Raw genomic sequence first — 20,564 nt, forward strand, 5'->3', positions numbered from 1 at the left:
AACAAGCAGGGGTAACACTGTCAGGCCTGTCTTTCAGCAAGAGACACTTAATCAAACAGCAAAAGCACCAACAGCAAAACACACAATAAATACATGAGATACCATACAAATTAAAAACATTTTCTTCAAAAGACTTTACCAAAAGAGTGAAGTGAAAAACAACAACAAACTCTTATCCATGCTGTTGGTGTAAAGTGCCATCAAGTCAGTTCAGACTCAAGAAACCCTGTTGTAGGGTTTCCATGCCTGTAAATCTCTGCAGGAGCAGAAAGCCTCATCTTTCTCCCTGCTGATCAGCTGGTGGGCTCGAACTGATGGACCTTGTGATTTTTCGGTCCAGTGCTTATCCTAAAATATAATTTATCTAAGAATTACTAAAAGAAGCATCCTTCTGAATATGAAATAGGTACACATTAATCACTTAGTTCTTAATAAACTTTTAACAGTATTCAACAAAATAGTTTTATGATGCCAACTCTGTAGAGCATATCCTACTATGTGCCCTAAGAATAAAAACATGAGCAGAGTTTCTGAATTTAAAACCTTCCTATGTGGCTGTTGTTCACTGCTGTCAATTCGGTTCCAACTCATAGTGACTCTGTACAAGATTTCTGAAGAGCAACAGGTGCATCTGAACCACCCACCCTGTTGTGCAAACTGACCATGTAGTCCAGTGCATTATCATATGGAAATAGGCTATAATAAAATGTGGAGTCCTGGTGTGTCACTGTAGGATAAGCATGGACTGCTAACCTCAAGGTGGGTGGTTCAAACCCTCCAGTTGCTCCTCGAAAGCCCTGTTGTTGTTGTTAAGTACCATGGAGTCAGTTCTGACTCATAGTGACCCTGCACAGGGTTTCCGAGGCTGTAAATCTTTACAGGAGCAGAACGCCTCATCTTTCTCCCGCAGAACTGCTGGTAGTTTTTTGAACTGCCTACCTTGAGGTTAGCAGCCCGATTCCAGGGTTGCTATGAGTTGGAAACCCCAACAAAATAAAAGGTTGGATGATGATGATGATATGAAAATAAAACATTCCTGGGGATCACCAAACCAGGAAGAATAAACACAGGGGTCCAGGCTAAGGTGTACATTCCAAAAATATTTTCTGAGGAGTAATCTTATTTAAAGGAGGTCTGGTAGCGTTGTGGTTACGAATAGGGCTGCAAACCGCAAGCTCAGCAGTTGGAAACTACCAGCTGTTCCGCAGGAGAAAGATGAGGTGTGTTCTGCTCCCGTAAAAATTTACAATCTCGGAAACCCCTGTATAGGGTTGCTATGAATTGGAACCGACTCCACAGCACACAGCCACCACCATTCTTATCTTGTTAGGAGTCCTAATGTGGTGCTGTGGGTTAATGCACCAGACTGCAAAGTCATCTGAACATGCAAGGTAGGCAGTTCAAACTCATACAGGTACACTATGGGTCGGAATCGACTTGACGGCACTTAACAAACAAGCTTATCCAATTAGCTCACATCAGAGCATCACACTGCTATTTATGTAACTTACAGTTTTGAATACTTCGATAGCACTGTACACTATATTAAAAAAAATCACCTAGCACAATACTTTTCATGCTCATAAATACACTTAGATAACCTCTAAGAATAATGAAATGACTATCTTCTCTAACATACCAAAACAAAACATTGAAAAGTTCACATTGTTTCTTCAAGAAATACTTATCTTTAAATAAGTGTTTTTGCTAAGTGCCGTCAAGTTGTTCCAACTAATAGTGACCCTGTATAGGGCTTCCGAGGAGCAGCTGGTGGGTTTGAACTGCCGACACTGCAGCTCAAAGTGACCTTGCAGTCCAGCACATTGTCCTGCAGTGCCACACCAGGACTCCAATAAATAAAGGTCCTGGTGTGTCGCTGTGGGCTAATGTGTCAGGATGCACAGTCATTTGAACTACAAAGTCAGTGGTTCTAGCTCACCAGCTGTTCCTTGGAAACCGTATACAGGGTCACTACGCGTTGGAATCGACTCAATGGCACTTAACAACAACAGCAATGAATTCTTAGTATGGTATATAAGTTATGTTAGAGAGTCCTGGTGTGAAGATGTAGAATAAGCACTGGACTGCAAACTACAACATTGGCAGTTCAAACCCACCAGCCGCTCCTCAGAAACCTATACAGGGTCACTATGAGTTAGAACCAACTCAGTGGCACATAACAAAAACATTACAAAAATGACATTATTTTTTAGTTGGATGACCTCTAAGAGCCTCTTACTTCAACCTCCTCACAATTTAGAAACTGCAACAGAAAAAAACATGAACCTTAAAGTCAGAAACCTGGATTCTGGTCTGAACTTTCTTACAGTGAAAGCCTGAGCAAATTACCTATATTTCCTTATCTGTAGAACAAAGAGTTTTGGACTAGATTACTTCCAAGGTCCCTTTCAGTTCTGTAATTCTCGTTTTAAAAAATTAAAGCAGAGATAAGCAACTTACCCAATGTCACACAGCTAGTTAATGACAAAGCAGAGACTAGGCTTTGGTGACAACTTCTGGTGTGGTGCTGTAGGATGAGCATTAGACTCTGTATGTTATTAGATAACCACATGTCATTAGACAACCACAAGGTTGGCAGTTCAGACCCACCAGCCCCTCCTCAGAAACTTTACACAGGATCACTGAGTTGAAAGTGACTCAATAGCACTTAACAACATAATCATACTACTCCTCTAACTTATTCTAAGATTCTTGGACATTACTAAAAAACATAAGTTTAATCTATGAAACTAATGACTTATTTGTATGGCTCTTTTATAGAAGAAAAAAAAAAGCATCAGCAGCAACCTTGGTGATGCAGTGGTGAACTCCTAGCTGCCAACTGAAAGGTCAGCAGTTCGAACCCACCAGCATCTCCATAAAAGAAAGATGTGACAGCTGTAAAGATGTACAGCCTATGGGGCAGTTCTACTCTGCTATAGTCTCTGTGAGTTGGAAATGACTCAAAGGTTGCAATGAGTTTGGTTTTTGCTTCAACAGAAAATGAACAAATATATAAAATTCCAAACTGGGTTTCACTTAGTACACTTAATAAATTGACTTCAAGAAAGTTATGAGAATTTATTCCTAACTTCCTGCTACCAAAAAATCTAACCTTTCAATCCAACACACAAAAGAGATTTTGTTACATATAAAAATACAATATAGCTTGCTACAAGTAATGGTAAATACTATAGGTATAATTTTCTAAGATACTTAAAATTCTTCATTTTAAGCCCTAGTTAGGATAAACACGGGACCACAAGGTTGGTAGTTCAAACTCACCAACTGCTCATCGGAACCACTATTATACAAGGTCACTATGAGTCAGAACCGACAACAACATACTTAATATATTTTTTTTAATTCGAGAGATAAATTTAAATAAACACTTCTTCATGTTTCCTTTTCAGATTCTCTAGCTTCAAAGAGATAAGATCTTAAGCATATTACTACTGAAATTGTATAAACATAAATAAAAGACTATATAAACTATGTTTATAGTTTTTCTTTCAAAACTTATAATCACCTCCCCAGCATATTCTAAAATTTTACTCTCAAATACATTACAACTCTACTAAACTATTATAAGCAACATGTGATTCCCTAAAATGTCTTCAAAACTTAATATATCTCACAGGAAATTTAGCAAGATTTCAGAAAGACTTGCCATGTTGACTCCAGAAAATATGGGGAAATTCTCAAAAGAAAAACACACCAAAAAAAATGTAATAGTAACAGTCAACCAATTCCATACTACTGACTTATAAAATATTCAAAACTGCTAATGGATACATAAATACAACTTAATTGTACTTAGGGGTTTTCAAAGAATCACACAGAATATTTACATTTTTAAAGTTAGATAGGATCTTAAATCACTTAATCCAATAGCCCCAATGTAAGAATCTACAGAATTCATCTGCACCCTCCACAATAATGGTCCTGAATTCTGCTTCAAAATTCTTATAGTTACTTTTGGCAGTTCTTTCCTTTGCTGGACACATCTAATTATTACATTGTTCATAAATTCTTGCCAAAAAGTTCTCAATCTATGTCTTTCTAATTTCATCTGCTGGTCCACCTGCTATAATAGCTGAATAATCTATTCTCTCCACTTGTTTCTTTGAAATACCTGGAGTTGGCCAACTTGTTGCCCACCCTTCAAGCAATCTCTTTAGGCAAGTATAGTACAGACTTCCTGTAGGTACAGGTGACACTTAATTTGATTTACACTTACCGCGCAAAAACAATAGTGGGCACCAAATTGTATTAGTAGCCACTGCAAGTTTCACCACCAAATGCTCACAGTTCAAAAAACTAAAGCAGGAAAAAAAAAATGTGTTTCACTTAAAAGTACCCTGGGTAAAATTACCTATTGTAATAACTCCTAACTCTAATATGTTAATGTTCTATGTGACAAGATGGGAAGCATACATAAAGCACTGACTCAACCAAAGAGCAGAACATTGGATTTCTCTTTCTATAAGGGCTTCCAATTGGTTCTAACCAGTTCAGTCATAGCAGATTGAAGCAAAATTAGAATTCACTTAAAATGTGGTATGCTAGCAAAATAACATGAACGGGGAAAAATTATGTGTCAAAGCCCTGGAATGGGAGGCTTAGAAGAGGCATAGTGAGCTCTTTCAGGAAGATGTGGGGAAATGGGTTATTGCCAGGACTATGGAGAGCAACACATTCAAAGTTGCTGGGTTAGCCACCATCTTGAGCCTGGCACTGCTATTTCGGACACTGTCAGCCAAAAGATTTGGTTGCTATGCAATGTGTACAGTGACCTGGTTTCTAAGAGGGAGATTAAGTTTCTAATAGGTTGTGGCCCTGTAAATTATCCCTTTCTGGTACACTCAAACTTTGCAAACTCTTGTACATTCCGGTTTTGCTTCATTGGCTATGACTGAAAGGAGAGGGGGAGATGACCTGCTAGAAGACTTTCTTTGTGTTTGACTTCTGGTCCTAGGTTTGTAGGTTTGTAGTTCTGTTGAAATGATTGTTAGGACACAATCTTGCAAAGGGACTAGTCAATTTTGCCATCCTGCTGGGCTTAAAGGAACTAATCCCAGAGGCTGAAGGGATCCTCACTAACATCAAAAAGAACCAGAAGTGAAACATATCCTTTGGACCTGTGGTCCCTGTGCTGGGAACCTCCTGGACCCACGAGAGAGGAAACTGTAACACTGAAGACAAGTGACCATGAGAGGCAGCGCAGCAAGAGCAGCAGTAGTATGAGACAGGGTGATCCAGGAGACTAGCAGAGACAGCTTAAGTGGGGCTTCTGACCCACACAGCAATGGAGTTTAACACCTTCAGGCAGGAGGCTTGCTGACATAATGAGGTGTCTCTAGCATGTGCCAGCAGAGCTAAAGAGCTGTAACACTTGTTCAAGCAGGGCAGAGGCCTGGCCCAAGAGGGGGCTAGTGGCAGAGGTAAAAGTGAAGGTCTACCCAAAGGCGCGGCTGAGGAGCCGAGAGCTGTCTTGATTAGAAACTGTTCTGACTGATTAACTATATGCTGTCTCCAGAGCTGTTCCAGTTACTTCTAAATTAATCCTGATCCTGAATTGTAATCAGGATTTGGATTTATAATTCTCCAATAAACTCCATAATCCTGAGTGGAGATGGTTACATGCTGTGGAGTCGATTCTGACTCATAGCGACCCTGTATAGGGTTTCCAAGGCTGTAAATCTTTATGGGAGCAGAAAGCCTCATGTTTCTCCAGCAGAACTGCTCGTAGTTTCCAACTGCTGACCTTGAGATTAGCAGCCCAACTCATAACCACTATGCTACCAGAGCTTCTTCCGAGTATGATCTATGAATTCTGTGTGCCCAATGCAATAAATTATCAAACCCAGCAGAGACGTAGAGTGTTGTGGGTAGGATGACTGATGTGAAAAATGGTTAGAAGATTGGAGAACAACCGTATGTCTGACCTCTACCTCATGGGAATCAATCAGCTTTGGTCTGATCCCAATAGTGATTATCCTTCCCTTGTAATATTAGAGGAGCCCTGGAGCTACTACATTATACAATGGTACCTGACAACAGCATGACTAAACTGCAAATTAACTGAATCGGCCACTTTTTTCATTGGAATACCATTTTTATGTGAAATAACAAAAAAACATTTGGGTATTCAGGCTTGGGTATGCAGCAGACATTTCTCAAAAATGAATGAAGTTAACCTGTTATTTTAAGGAACTTAACAGAAGTTCTGATTGCCAATGGTAAACTGGGCTTTCAAACAAAAGGTGGAATTTTTAAAAATTTGTATTTGTCACTCTGAGTTTGATAAATTTTCAAGTGATATTTTAAAATGCAATTTAAAATACAGTAAATCGTGTCAACTTTTCAAAGAACTGAATAACTGAGTAAACCAGTAGTCACCAAATGAGCAATGCATCTAATCAAAGTGCAAAATAGACCAGTGGGTTTGGGGTTTTTTGTTTTGTTTTTTTTTTTTAATGTTAGATGTAGAGTCAATCCTGTGATATTTTCCAGTAAAGGATAATGCTTTTTTCTAGGACTGTATCAGCAATCTTGTTTCATCAGATTCAGCCTTCTTACTCCTCCAGAGTTTTCTAACGTTACAGACAGTAAGAAAGTTTCATTGATAAGGTTTAAAAGAAAAAATCCTGTCACTTGTGGCACAGTGGTTAAGCATTCAGCTGCTAACAACAAGGTTGGCAGTTGGAACCCACCAGTCATTCCAGGGAGAAAGATGTGGCAGTTTGCTTCCATAAAAATTACAGCCTTAGTAACCCTATGGGGCAGCTCTACTCTGTCTTATATGGTTGCTGTGTCAGAATCAACTCAATGGATTTGGTTTGGGTTTTTTAGTAATATGTACAATTTCTGAAAAAATTCCAGACCTTTAAACTTTGCTCACTTCAATCCACCTAATTACTAACCACCTGGCAGGGAGAGGGTGGTGGCACTGATATAAGGTAGGCCATGTGTGGAGGCATGCGTGCAAGAGTTCTCTATCTCCACCGGGACAGCTTCCAAAAGCCAGGAGGATGGGTGTATCATGTAAATGTCCCCCTGAGTCCCTCATCTATGGTGCACAGCACAGCATGTGTAGTTGTTTTCCTTCTCCGCCCAAACAGCTTTTAGGCCAAGGGTACCACTTCTCTGTTGTATGTGCTCTGCTGCTCTTTGTAAGTAGTCAAAGCAACTTTCACTTTGTTAACCTATGCAGGCGCTGATCAAAGGGATTATAATATCCATGAAGAAATTATAGCTAGTGATTGGTTCCATTTTGCTAATGGCCTCCTGATGATTTAGAAATCTGGGACAAACTTACACTACTCCTTACCCCTTTAACTTTAAGATTATTAGCAGACAAAACAGGATGGAGACCACAAATTTAAAAGATCCAACAGAACTCATTTAGAGCTATACTGTTGAGCATCACTCAAAGAACTTCAAACTCTATTACTATATAAATTCCGAAATACTACTAAATTCCTAAACTTTACAGTATTTGAAGCTTTACTTTATTTGTAATAAAATTCTATGAATACAATAACGTATGTAGGGTAAGAAGGGGTGGAAGAAAGCCAAAATACAGAGCATTAAAAATCATCAGATCATACATAATCTTAGATTTTATTTCAAATATTTTCAAACTTCAAAATAAATTAGTAACCCATACAGATTGCTGCAGCACATCTTAAAAAATAACCCATATATGTGCTTTAAAAACTACATCACATCTAAAATTTACATATGTATATATCTGCATGTGTATATTTCTTTGAAATTTTTATTTTTCTATTATGACATTTTAAGTTAAATTAGACTCAATATTTCAAGAAACAAAGTGTGTTCCCTCCTTGATACCTAAATATTGTTACTGTTGTTAAGTACCATCAAGTAGGTTCCAACCCATGGTGATCCTTGTATAGGATTTCTGAGAAGGAGCTAGTAGCTTTGAACCACTGGCCTTGTAGTCCAGCACATTATCCTGCAGCACCACACCAGGACTACCACATATTGTTATTAAGTGCTGTCTAATCAGTTCCAGCTCAGAGCAATTATGTATAGGGTTCCTAAGGAGCAGCTGGTAGGTTTGAACTACCAACATTATGGTTAGCAGTCCAGTGCTTATCCTACAGCGCTGAACCCTGACTCTTACATTAAAGCTCCATTAATATTAACGGTTCTTATTAGCATCCATAACAGAAATCAAAAGCTCCCAAATCACATCAGTTTATGCAATACTAAGGGTCTTCAAAAGTTCATGGAAATTTTCCATTATGTTTTAATTCCATTTGAAGTCCCTTCACATACTGACATGTACATCTGAAAGAGGCATGTTAAAACATAAACTGAGACTCTATGGAAATTGTCTCCACCTTAATAGAGCAATTTTTATTAAGATTAGTAATATGTGAGAATATCGCTTCATGCTTCAAGTTAAATATATCCCTAGAAAGGGATGGGAAGCCCAGATAACGCAAACATGTAACTTAAAGAAAAAAAAAAAAACGTAGTCACTGAAAGTCCTATGGTGTACAGTTCTACTCTGGTACACACAAAGGGTCACCATGAGTTGAGATTGATTGGAAATTAGTTTTAGAGAGGTTTTAGTCCACTCAAGGGGGCCTCGGAAGAAAGGTCTGGCAATCATAAGCCATTGTAAACTCTATGGAGCACAGTTCTACTACTGGCATGCATGGAGTTGCCATGAGTTGTTCTCATAGCAACTGGTTAACACAGTTTACATGCTAGTTGGTCAAAGAGAAATATCCTACTGCAGTCACACATTGGCACTTAATGTGAAATATAACTTTCTCAAAATCACACCCTATATTGCATAAATTAAGTCTTACTACTTTAAATTACCAAAATTTATGGTAGTGTAAACTGCTGGGAAATGCTGGTTATTACAAAATTGAAGCTTAATAATTCTAACCCTTCAGTATTTTCAAGCATTCAGGAAAGGTGCAAAATTGTACAGATGAGACATTTTTAACGAGAGTTGAAGCAACCTCAGAAAACTCACAATCTCGATTTTTGTGACCCCAAAACTACTAACACAGTTCAAAGCTGTCAACAGATGAACAATGACAGACCCTCAGTAGCTGGCAATGGGACTGGAACATAGCGATGGCTCAATAAATATATTAGTAATGACTGAACGATTAAATGCCTTAACAACAACAACAAAACAAATAAAATGGTCTTTAACTCACAACACTACCAACAAAAATCTTAAACCACAAAGTAAAAGCATGCTAAAAGAGCCAATTGTTCTATTAACAAAATACATTTTTAAATATTCGTTTAAAATTTTTCAAGTCCACAAAGAAAAATGTTAAGTGAGCCAATAATTAAACTTTAATTAATAATCAGCACTCAGTGTTGGGGGAGAAATGAAAGAGGAAAATATGTCAATATATTAAGCATGTTTAATGGGTGCCATAAATCAAACCTTCCCATGAATTTTCTAGAGCAAATTCATGCCAATCTTTGAGCCTATTGTCACTTTCACACATGCTCACAGGAACAAAATGACAAAGAATGCTATGCCTGAACCACTGGATTCAGGGCACAAAACACTTGATTAACAATTGTCAAGGCTAACAATAGTAAATATTGACAGATATTTTCAAAATAAATTAAACCTATCAGTTCCAACATAAATCTAAGCTCCTGTTTTCTTTAAAGAATTCACTTGACTGTTTGACTTCCAGACGTTTTCGTGTGTTTTTTTTTTAATGTGGCTACAACCTCCTTGTGTGAGACAACTGGAACTGAAGAACCTTTTACCAACTGCTGATGAATACCGTTCAACATTTTCAGACAAAAGAGCGTTAACCATGATTGCATACACATTTACTCTTCCCCCATAAATGCGTGTTCTCCCAAATTTCATCTTCTGTCGTATACTTGAAGTTAAATACAGCAAGTTGAAATTTTAGTCTACAGCACTCCAGTGTCTTACTAGCAGTGTAACTGCTACATCTGGTGGCAGCACACTGGCATGCAAGAAGCCAGAAAACTTAGAAAACAATTGTAACCGATCTGGTGCGTGTTTGCTGTAACCTTTACACGGATATTTCCTATAAAACCCACGACCCTGCCAGGGAAGAACAGTAGCCTACTTGCTGAGAGAGAGAACGCACAAACACGCAGGAGGTGATGGCGAACGAGAGAAAGTTGCAACCATCTGGAGGGGTGGTTTAAAAGCCTGCCCACGAGTCGGTCTGTCGTTTAAATTGCTCGCGGGCAGGGGATCAAAGTCTGCTTAGATAATCCCGGCGTCTCTCCTCCCCCCGCCCCAAAGGAAGAGACCCCGCAAACGAGGTGCATCCAGGTCCCCGGCAGCCACGCTCGCGGAGCGGGGACCGCCTCTGTGGGAGGAGTGCTAGGGGGAAAGGGAGGGGGCTGGAGGATGAATGCTCCAACGAGAGGAAAACCCACCAGAGACAGAAGGCCAGGAGGTTAAGAGTACCGAGTGTCCTAGCAAATCAGGCAGAAAGGGACTGGGGTCCAAGGAGAGGCTACCCACCCTCGCAGAACTGGCTTGTAGGCACCCCACACGCGTCTGTGCGCTTTGCCCGTGCCCACCAGCCCGCACCCGCATGCCCGTCTCCTCCGCCACCCGTGAACCACCACCCACAGGCAGCGCACTACCTCCCCCGAGCCCCGCGGCCTCGCGGCCACCTCGCCACCATCCCCCACCCCAGGGTCGTGGGGAGGAGACCCGCGGGGCGCGGGGGCCGCGGCACGGAGGGGGGCCCGCGAGCGGGCGCAGCGGCGCTTACCTTCCCTGGGCCTCCCGGATGGCGGCGTGTGATTCAGCAGGGACCTGGCCGCCGCCGCCGAGCCCGGGGTTGGAGACGTGGAGAGCTGGGACCAAGATGGCGGCCCCTCCAAACTTCCACTGCTACTTTGGACACTCATCAAGCTACTTTCTGAGAACCTGACTCTGCCCCTGCGACGGCAGCAGCGGCAACGGCACCGGCACCCGCCTCCGTCATGGCGGGAGCCGCGCTGAGGGCGACGAAGAGCGTGAGGGCAGGCAGGGGAGAGTCAAGGGGATGGGGGAGGAAGCCAAGAAGGGGGAGGTGGAGAGGGAAGAGGTGAAGGGAGGAGAGGGGACGGGGAGGAGGAAAAGGGGGAGAAGAGAAGGAGCCGGCGGGCGGGCGCGCCGGGGGAGAGGCGGAGGGAAGGAGCGCGGCGGTAGGGGCGTCGAGGGGGCGCCCGCCGGGATCGGAGCGCGGGCGGAGCGCGGGCAGCGCCGGCTGAAGAGACTTCCGCGGGCGGAACCTGCCGGCACCTCTGCAGTGCGTCGGCCCCCGGCGTCGTCCGGGCGGCGGCGGCAGCGGACGGTGGGTGGCGGCTGAGGCGGCGGCGGTGGGATAACCTCTGCATCAGTTACAGGCGGCGGCGGCGTCACGCGCCGCCTGTGCAAACACTATCGCGAGGCTCCTGCGCCTCCGGTAGCAGCGGCGGCAGCCGGAGCAGGCATGGGGGAGGGACCTGCCAGGGGCTGGGGGCGGGAGGGGGGTGGGGGGTGGAGAGGGAGCGAGCGCGGGAGGGAGGAGAAGCAGCCGAAGGGGCGCCCCCGGCGCGCCCGCGGATCCCAGCGCGGGAGCCCCGGGCCGGCGGACTCGTGTGCGCGGGCCGCTCTCCCAGCTCTGGCCGGAGGGAGGCGCGCCCCCTCCACTTCGCTCCGGCTCCCGCGCTGCCACCTGACTCCCCTTCTCCCGCGGAAGCGCGCCTGGCTCCGACCCACACCCAGCCTGGCGAGAAATGCTTCTGCTCTCGCTCGGCTGTAGCTTCTCCGTAGTTTAACGTGGTCGTTTCTCAAAATGGAACTGAAAAGTTGAAAGTTGCTTCCTTCTTGCGCCAGTGTACTGTCCAAAAAACCCTGTGTGCGTCTCCCGGTCTGCAGAATGAGAGTCATTACCGAATAAAAGAAGTGAGGAAATAAGTTGGGGAGGGGTATGTCGGGTGGTAAACTTCGTGACTATTTTCTAAAAGCAAAAAATGTTTAGTAAAGGAATTGAAAATTACTAACGGTTGTAAACTCTCCTTGTGATATAGCAGTCCTTTGTTTTAAAACAGGAAATTTAAAATAGAAAACATATAACACTGAATTTAAATATTTAGGAAAATTAATCCAGTGATAATCTTGTAGAAAACGGTATGGTTTCCTACTAAGTGCTGATGAAATCCTGTATAGTTTCCGAGGAGTGGCTAGTGAGTTTGAACCGCTGACTTCGCGGTTAATAGTCCAGTGCTACAGGGCCACACCAGGACTCCATGATTATTTCTAGAAAGTTCCCATTTGTTTCCAATGCCCCGCCTTATCCTGACTAGTAAATCCCAAAGCAAATTACAGCATTTGCTAAAATTTATAGACGTCATGTGGTTTTCCCCACACATGCACCAAGGATTGGGCATCTTGTACATAAGAGTAGTCTAGTTGTTCGGGGAAAGTACAAGGTTATTACTGCTCTCTTTTAAAAGCTGAATTGAATAGAACACTAAAAAGATTATGATATAGAGCAACTATACAGGCATGTGGAAATAGCATGATTACCAGGGGACAAAAATGTCATTTCTATTTTCTATTTTTATGACTTTGCATTTCTCATAGTAATGTTTTGTTCAGATAAACTATCATACTAGAATAGAACTAGTAATTTTAGTTTTATGCTTCAGATTCTTAAATGAGTTTTCAGTCATGGTCTGCTTTTCAAACTTAAGATGAGTTGTTGTTGGGTGAAGTCAAGAAACACTGCCAAGCCCTACACCATTATCACAAACCTATGTTTGAGCCCACTGTTGCAGATGTCAAGCCATCTTATTGAGGGCCTTCCTCTTTTTGCTTACCTCTGCTTTACCCAGCATGGTGTCCTTCTCCAGAGACTTTTGCCTCCTGATAACTCAAAAAACAAAAAACTCACAGGCATTGAGTCAATTCTGACTCATAGCAACCCTATGTAGGGTTTTCAAGACTGTTAATTTTTAGGGGAAACAGATGTTGTTAGCTGTTGTCAAGTCAGTTCCAACCCATAAAGACACTGTATAGGGTTTCTGAGGAGCAGCTGGTGAATTTGAATCACCGACCTCATTTTTTCCCTACCTTTTAAACCACCAGTCTTTTGGTTAGCAGCCCAATGCTTACCCTACAACAACACCAGGGTCCTTTCCCTCCTGCTATCTTGTCCGAGGATTCTGGTGTGGCACTGTAGAATAAATATTGGACCACGAGGTCAGTTTGAACTGCAAGGTCAGCAGTTCAAACCCACCAGCCACTCCTCAGAAACCCTATACAGGATTGTTATGAGTCGAAACCTACTCAACTGCACTTAACAGCAACATCTTGTCCAAAATATGTGAGACAAAGTGTCTTCATCCTTGCTTCGAAGACAAATTTGTTCATTATTCTGGCAGCCCTTGGTAATCAGTATTCTTCACCAACATCGTAAGTCAAATGCATCAGTAAGTAACATCAAAGATTTCATTTTACTTGGATCCACAATCAATGCCCATGGAAGCATCATCCAAGAAAGCTTATGATATATTACATTGAATTAATCTGCTACAAAAGACTTAAATAGATCTCACAAGTTAAACAGCTTTATTGAGATATAGATGACATTCAATAAACTGCACATATTTAATGTGTACAAGTTGATCAATTTTGACATGTATATGCCCTTGAAACCATCTATACAATCAAAATAATAGTGAATATATCCATCATGTCCTCCCAAAGTTTCCTTTAACCTTTGAGGTTCCTCCTCTGCTCTACCCCCATCCCCAGGTAACCACTGTCACTACAGATTCCTTTGCATTTTCTAAAATTCTAAATGTACAGTAGGCACTCTTTGTCTACTACTCTCATTCAACATAATTAATTTGAGAGTCAATCACATTGTTGAATTTGTCAATAGTTCATTCTTTTTTATTGCTGAGCATGATTCCATTGTATGAATATATCACACTTTGTTTATCTAGTAACCTGTTGATAGATACTTGTGTTATTGCCATTTTTAGGTATTACAAATAATGCTTCTACGAAATTTGATATGCAAGTTGTGGGTGCAAATATACCATTCTTTCTCTTGGATACATACTTAGAAGTTTACCATTCGATTTTTTTATCATAGCATATGCACTCAGCCAACACTCATCTGTCAGTTTGTCATTACTGTGGTGACTTGTATGCTGCTGTAATGTTGGAAGCTATGCCACCAGTATTTTAGATACTAGCAGGATCACCCAGGGTGGACAGGTTTCAGCAGACTACTTCTGAATGTTTAGCCAATAACAACCTAATGAATAGTAGTGACACATTATCAGATACAGTGCTGGAAGAGGAACCCTCAGATTGGAAAACACTTCAGATACAACTGGGGAAGAGCTGCCTCCTCAAAGTAGAGTTGACTTTAAGGACAGGAATGGAGCAAAGTTTTCAGATCTTCATTTGCTAGGATGACAACTCAAAGTAGGGAAAAACAGCTGCAAGCATCCATTAATAATCGGAACGTGGAATGTATGAGGTATAAGTCTAGGAAAGTTGGAATTCATCAAAAATGAAATGGAACACATAAAGATTGATATCCTAGACAATACTGAACTGAAATGGAGTGGTTTTGGCCATTTGGAATCTCACGTTCATATGGTTTTCTATGCTGATAAGAACTATTGAAGAGGGATGGTATTGCATTCATTCAAAAAGATCTATCTTGAAGTACAATGCTGTCTATGATAGGATAATATCCACACCCTTATAAGGAAGACTGCAAAGTCAGTTTGAACTGGTTCAGGCTCACCAGCTGCTCCTCGAAAACCCTATATAATGTTGTTATGGGTCGGAACTGACTCGACAGTACTTAACAACAACAATGATAACAAGGAAGGCCAGTGAATTAATAATTCACTCACACAAACCACTAAAGCCAGTGATGATGAAATTAAAGATTTCTACCAACTTTCATTCTGAAACTGATCAAACATGCAATCAAGATGAATTGATAATTACTGTTGATTTGAATGCAAAAGTTGGAAACAAAGTAGAAGGGTCAGTAGTTAGAAGATACAGCCTTGGTCAAAGAAATGTGATGCTGTATATCACATAAAGTTTTCCAAGACCAAGGCCTTATATATTCCAAATACCTTTTTTTCAATAATATAAAAGGCAATTATATACCTGGACCTCACCAGATGGAAGACAAAGGAATCAAATTGACTACATCTGTGAGACCATGGAGACGCTCAATATCATTAGCCAAAACAAGGTCAGAGGTCAACTGTGGAACAGACCATTTTTTATAATTTTGCAAATTGCTCATATGCAAATTCAGGCTGAAGTTGAAGAAAATTAAGTCCATGGTAGCCAAAAATATGACCTTGACTATATCCCACTTGAATTTAGAGACATCTCAAGAACAGATTTGATGTATTAGACACTAATGACCGAAAACCAGAAGTTAATGGGATGACATTCAGAATAACATCCATAAAGAAAGCAGAAGGTCATTTAAAAGACAGGAAAGAAAGAAGACCAAAATGGATGTCAGAAGACACTCTGAAACTTGCTCTTGAACGTAGAAGCTAAAGCACCTGGAAGAAAATGAGGAAGTAAAAGAGCTGAATGGAAAGTTTTTATAAAGGGCAGCTCAAAAAGACAAAGTATTATAATGAAATGTGCCAAGACTTGGAGTTAGGAAACCAAAAAGTAAGAATGTGCACAACATTTCTCAAGCTGAAAGAAGGAAAAATTCAAGCCTCTATTTGCAATATTAAAGGATTTTATGGGCAAAATATTCAGTGATGCAGGAGGAATACACAGTCACTGTACCAAAACAAATTGGTCGATGCTCAACTATTTCAATAAGTAGGATATGATCGAGACTCCAGGAATTGACGGAATACTAGTTAAAATGTTACAACAAGTTGATGTAGCACTGGAGGCGCACTCACTCATGTATGCCAAGAAATTTAGAAAACAGCTATCTAGCCATATTTGTGCCCATTCCAAAGAAAGGTGACCCAATGGAATGCAGAAATCATCAAACAATATCAATATCACATGCAAGTAAAATTTGCTGAAGATAATTTAAAAACCATTGCAGCACTACATTGACATGTAGTTACCAGAAATTCAAGCCAGATTCAGAAGAGCACGTGAAACAAGGGATATTATTGCTGATGTCAGATGCATCTTAACTGAAAGCAGAGAAGACCAGAAAAATGTTTACCTGTGCTTTATTAACTATGCAAAGGCATTCGACTATGTGGATCATAATAAACTATGGATAACATTACGAAGAATGGGTACACCAGATCATTTCATTGTGTTTATTAGGAACCTATGCATATACAAAGAGGCAGTTGTTCGAATAGAGTCAGAACTCTCAGGAGGGACCATTTCCAATGTAGTCATGGCTGCTACCACCAACCCACCACAGTTCTCGCCACTGGAGCTTGTGGACAAGTGTCTAGTATCAAGAATTCACATCGTAATGAAGAGTGATAAGGAAATTGTTGGCATGCTTCTAGACTTTGGTGACCTTTAAAATCATACCAGAAGGAAAAATTACTACTATATTTGACTGTTGTTGTTGTTAAGTGCCATCGACTCGTTTCCGACCCATAGCAACCCTGTATAGGGTTTCCAAGGAGCGGCTGGTGAGCTTGAACCGCCGACCTTGCAGTTCAGACGGCTTTGCAGTCTTGTGGATTAACCCACAGCACCACACCAGGACTCTTTTGACTAGATTTTACTAAATGGAAATAATGTAACAATGTTGGTTCTGGGAGAAGGAACTGAGTTTGAGTGGATTTTCTTGACTTTGTTTTATAATGCCAATAAAAATGGTTTATTAAAAAAAAAAAAAGTTTTCATCTTAAGATTCCATAACTCTTAAGTTTCCCATTAAGGGGAAATGCTTTGAAGATGCATTATAAGTGCCAATTTTTGTAAGTTAATCATGCTTGTCTTGGAAAAAAAGTAAAAAAATTTCTTTTTAAAAACTAAAATGAAGATGCATTTGATTTAAAAAATGAGTAGTGGCTAACCTTGAGTTATGAGATTACATAATTGTTATTGCCTCTTTTATGCTTCTCAAAATTTATACAATTAATCATGTGTTTCTTTTTATATTCAGAAAAAAAGTCAGTGAATACTTTCCCCAGTAATTTAAGCATACAATGGGCCTCTGGACAAAAATTATCATGGTGGTGGTGATGTGCCGTCAAGTCGACTCCAACTCATAGCGACCCTGTATAGGGTTTCCAAAGCCATAAATCTTTACGGGAGCAGAAAGCCTCATCTTTTCTCCCATTGAGCTACGGTAAACTTGAACTTTGGTCTTGAAGTTAGCAGCCCATCTCATAATCCACTACATTAACAGGGTTCCTTAGCTATTATATTATTGTTGTTGTTGTTAAGTGCCATCAAATCAGTTCCCACCCATAGCGACCCTGTATAGGGTTTCCGAGGAGCAGCAGGTATCTGGCACATTCCCACAGTGCCACACCAGGACTCCAGCTAGTACATAGTTATTTACAAAAAAAAAAGACCGTCAGATGGGATGGGTAGAGCAAGTCAGAAGAGTTCAGATTCAGACGGAAAAGGATACATCTAACTCTAGGGAAAGAAAAATCTCAGGAGCTATGAAAAAGATCACTGGAAGGGGATCTTTGGCAAGTTTCTTTGGGGAGATATTCTCAGAAAGAAAACCAACAAAACAGGAGTGAATTGAGCAAGTGTAAGGAGAATGCAGTAAATTTGCCTAGAAAGTATAGAGAAGAAACTGAGCAGAGTGGTGTATTTGTGGATTGAGTGCTGTGTGAAGACAGGAAATCCAGGCCCTAGTACAGTGCCTGACTCTGTCAAGGAATAATAAAAATCATTGAGCAGGGATACAGCTGAAGAAATGATGCAGGAGAAGTAGTTGTCAAGGATCCCCTTAATAAAAGGTCAATATATAAGGGAGGTCTGAGTCCTGATCTATCGTTGTTAAGTGCTGTCGAGTCAGTTCCAACTCATAGCGACCCTGTATAGAGTTCCCAAGGAGTGGCTGGTGAGATTGAACAGCCCACCTTGATAATCATTATTTGCAACTAAATTTACTGTAGATTCATTTCTATTTACATACCATTGTATTGCATTTATAAAAGGCTTATTACATTCTACATGTAATAAAATGCATTTTGTTCTTCTTAACATTTCACTCCTTCTAAAGTTGAGGAAATTATCAACGTTTTAAGCTACCACCATCCCTTTTCTCCCAACCAACCAGAAATGAGCCTAGAGTCTGGATGAGGTATTTTTCTAAGCACTCCCATACAGTGGGTGTTAGAAGCACTCATCTCACCCAGAGAATAGATAGGGTGCACCTCTTCCCAACTCTGTGTATAGTAATGTCACGCTAGTTGTTTGAAATTGGCCAGGGTAAGAGTATTTCTCCTCTACAAATCAGGGTTTCCTCTCTCTACCAGAGCCAGTTATTAAGCATTCACTAACACTGATCTAACAGAGTCCTGGTGTGGCACTGTGGGCTAATGCATCATCAGACTGCAAAGTCATTTGAACTGCAAGGTTGGTGGTTCAAGCCCACCAGCTGCTCCTCGAAAACCCTATACAGAGTTGCTATGGATCGGAACCAACTCTATGGCACTTAACAACAATAGGACTTCTACCTTAACTCCTCTCAATCATGTTCCATCCTAGTGTGGCTCTGTGGGCTAATGGTCAGACTGCAAAGTCCTTTGAACTGCAAGGTTGGTGGTTCAAGCTCACCAGCTGCTCTTTGGAAACCCTATACAGGGTCACTATGGTTCGGAATCGACTGTACTGCACTTAACAACAACACTGATCTTATAGTCATTGCCTGTGTGGTGCTGTGTCATGTCCCCTATCCCACCCTACCACCAGGGTTAAAAGCCAATGGGAGGACAAAGACTTTGTCAGTCATGGTTACAACTATTTTTCCTAACATTTAGCACCTGCCTGGCATACAGTTGGTGCTGAAAACATATTTGTTGACTCTGTCACCCACACAGCTGGTTAAGCTAACATGCTGATAAACACCAGGGTTGGCCACTCTAGCAGAAGAAAAGAGAGCCAAGTGTCCCTCCACCTCCTCACATTCATCCTTCATTTGCCAAAGTTCATGGATTGTGAAAGTTCATTTTAGGGTTGGCAGATAAAATATATATTTTGCATGGAGCATATTTTATACTAAAATGTTTTTGTTGTTTATCTGAAATGTAAATGTAACTGAGTGTTCTATATTCTTATTTGCTATACATGCCAATCCTAGACCTTTTTTTGAGTTAAGCAAGGAATAATTAATGAGATGTTACTTAATAAATTTGAAGAGGCTATGACCTGACTGGGACCATCGTAACAACTATGTCCTAGAGAAATTCTTGCTCATGTACACTATGAAATAATAATAATGTCCCTAATACTATTGTTTGTAGTATCCTAAAACACCCAAATGCTCAGTGATAGGATAAATAAACTAGTTATGTATATTCAGAGGAGGCCTGATGGTGCTCATCTGCTAACAGAAGGGTCAGCTGTTTGAACTCACCAGTCACTTCACAGTAAGAAAATGTGGCAATCTGCTTCCATAAAGATTACAGCCTTGGAAACCCAATGGGTCATTTCTAGTCTATCCTATTGGGTCGCTGTGAGTCCCAATCGACTCCACAGCAGGTGGGTTTGGTTTGAGTTTGATGTATATTCAGACAATGTAATACTATCTATATCTTATAGGTTGACTTGTGATACCCTACCCCCCAATTACAAAAGGACTTCAAAAAGTTCGTGAAAAAATTATCTTTTCACTTGATTTTTTCCTACGAACATTTTAAAGCCCCCCTGTATGTGTCAACTTGACTAGATCACGGTTCTCATCAATGAGACAGGATACAATCTATAGGATTAGGCTGTATGAAGAGTCTATCTCTTTTGAAATACAAAAGGAATTAAATATGTGAACATAGAAAGAGTGACTTACTACCACCAAGAAAGAAGTACTGGGCGCCCAGTGCATCCTTTGGATCCACGGCTCTTATGCTGAGAAGCTCCTAGACACAGTTAAAGGCCAAGATACATGGAGATCTCCAGGGAACTTCAAGCTGACAGATGTTGAAAGGAGACAAAGACCTTTTCCCAGATCTAACAGAAGAAGCAAGTCTTCTCCTGGAGCTGGTGCCCTGGATTTGGCCTTCTAGTCTCTTAAACTGAGAGAAAATTAACTTCTGTTTGTTAAAGCCATTTACTTACGGCATTTCTAACTAGATTTAGCAGCACTAGATAACTAAGACATTTTACAGCAATAAAAATCCTCATAAACAATGTTAATTAAAAAGAAGTTACAGAAGAATGAATTCAGTTTGATTGCACTTATAAAAAATTCAAAGCTAAATAACATATTATTCAGGAGTATATATGTGGTAAAAAAAAAATAGAAAGGAAAAAAGAGGAATTAGAAGCTAAAATCTAAGCGGTTACCTTTGTCAAGAAGAAGGGGGGATGAAATTATGAGGACAATCAGGCTTTG

At 40.8% G+C, this 20,564-nt stretch overlaps 1 protein-coding gene across 1 annotated transcript in view; it reads right to left on the reverse strand.

Moving 5' to 3' along the window:
- TLK1 (tousled-like kinase 1) overlaps positions 1-11,022 on the reverse strand; it is a 174,194-nt gene extending 163,172 nt beyond the window's left edge. Inside the window, exon 1 of the mRNA XM_006866616.1 lies at positions 10,791-11,022. Coding sequence (XP_006866678.1) covers positions 10,791-10,929 — 139 coding nt within the window. The 5' untranslated portion in view covers positions 10,930-11,022. The remainder of the gene's footprint in view (positions 1-10,790) is intronic.
- Positions 11,023-20,564: the final 9,542 nt, after the last annotated feature.

This window comes from Chrysochloris asiatica, unplaced genomic scaffold (assembly GCF_000296735.1).
Source record: "Chrysochloris asiatica unplaced genomic scaffold, ChrAsi1.0 scaffold00094, whole genome shotgun sequence".
In the NCBI taxonomy this organism is placed as follows: domain Eukaryota; kingdom Metazoa; phylum Chordata; class Mammalia; order Afrosoricida; family Chrysochloridae; genus Chrysochloris; species Chrysochloris asiatica.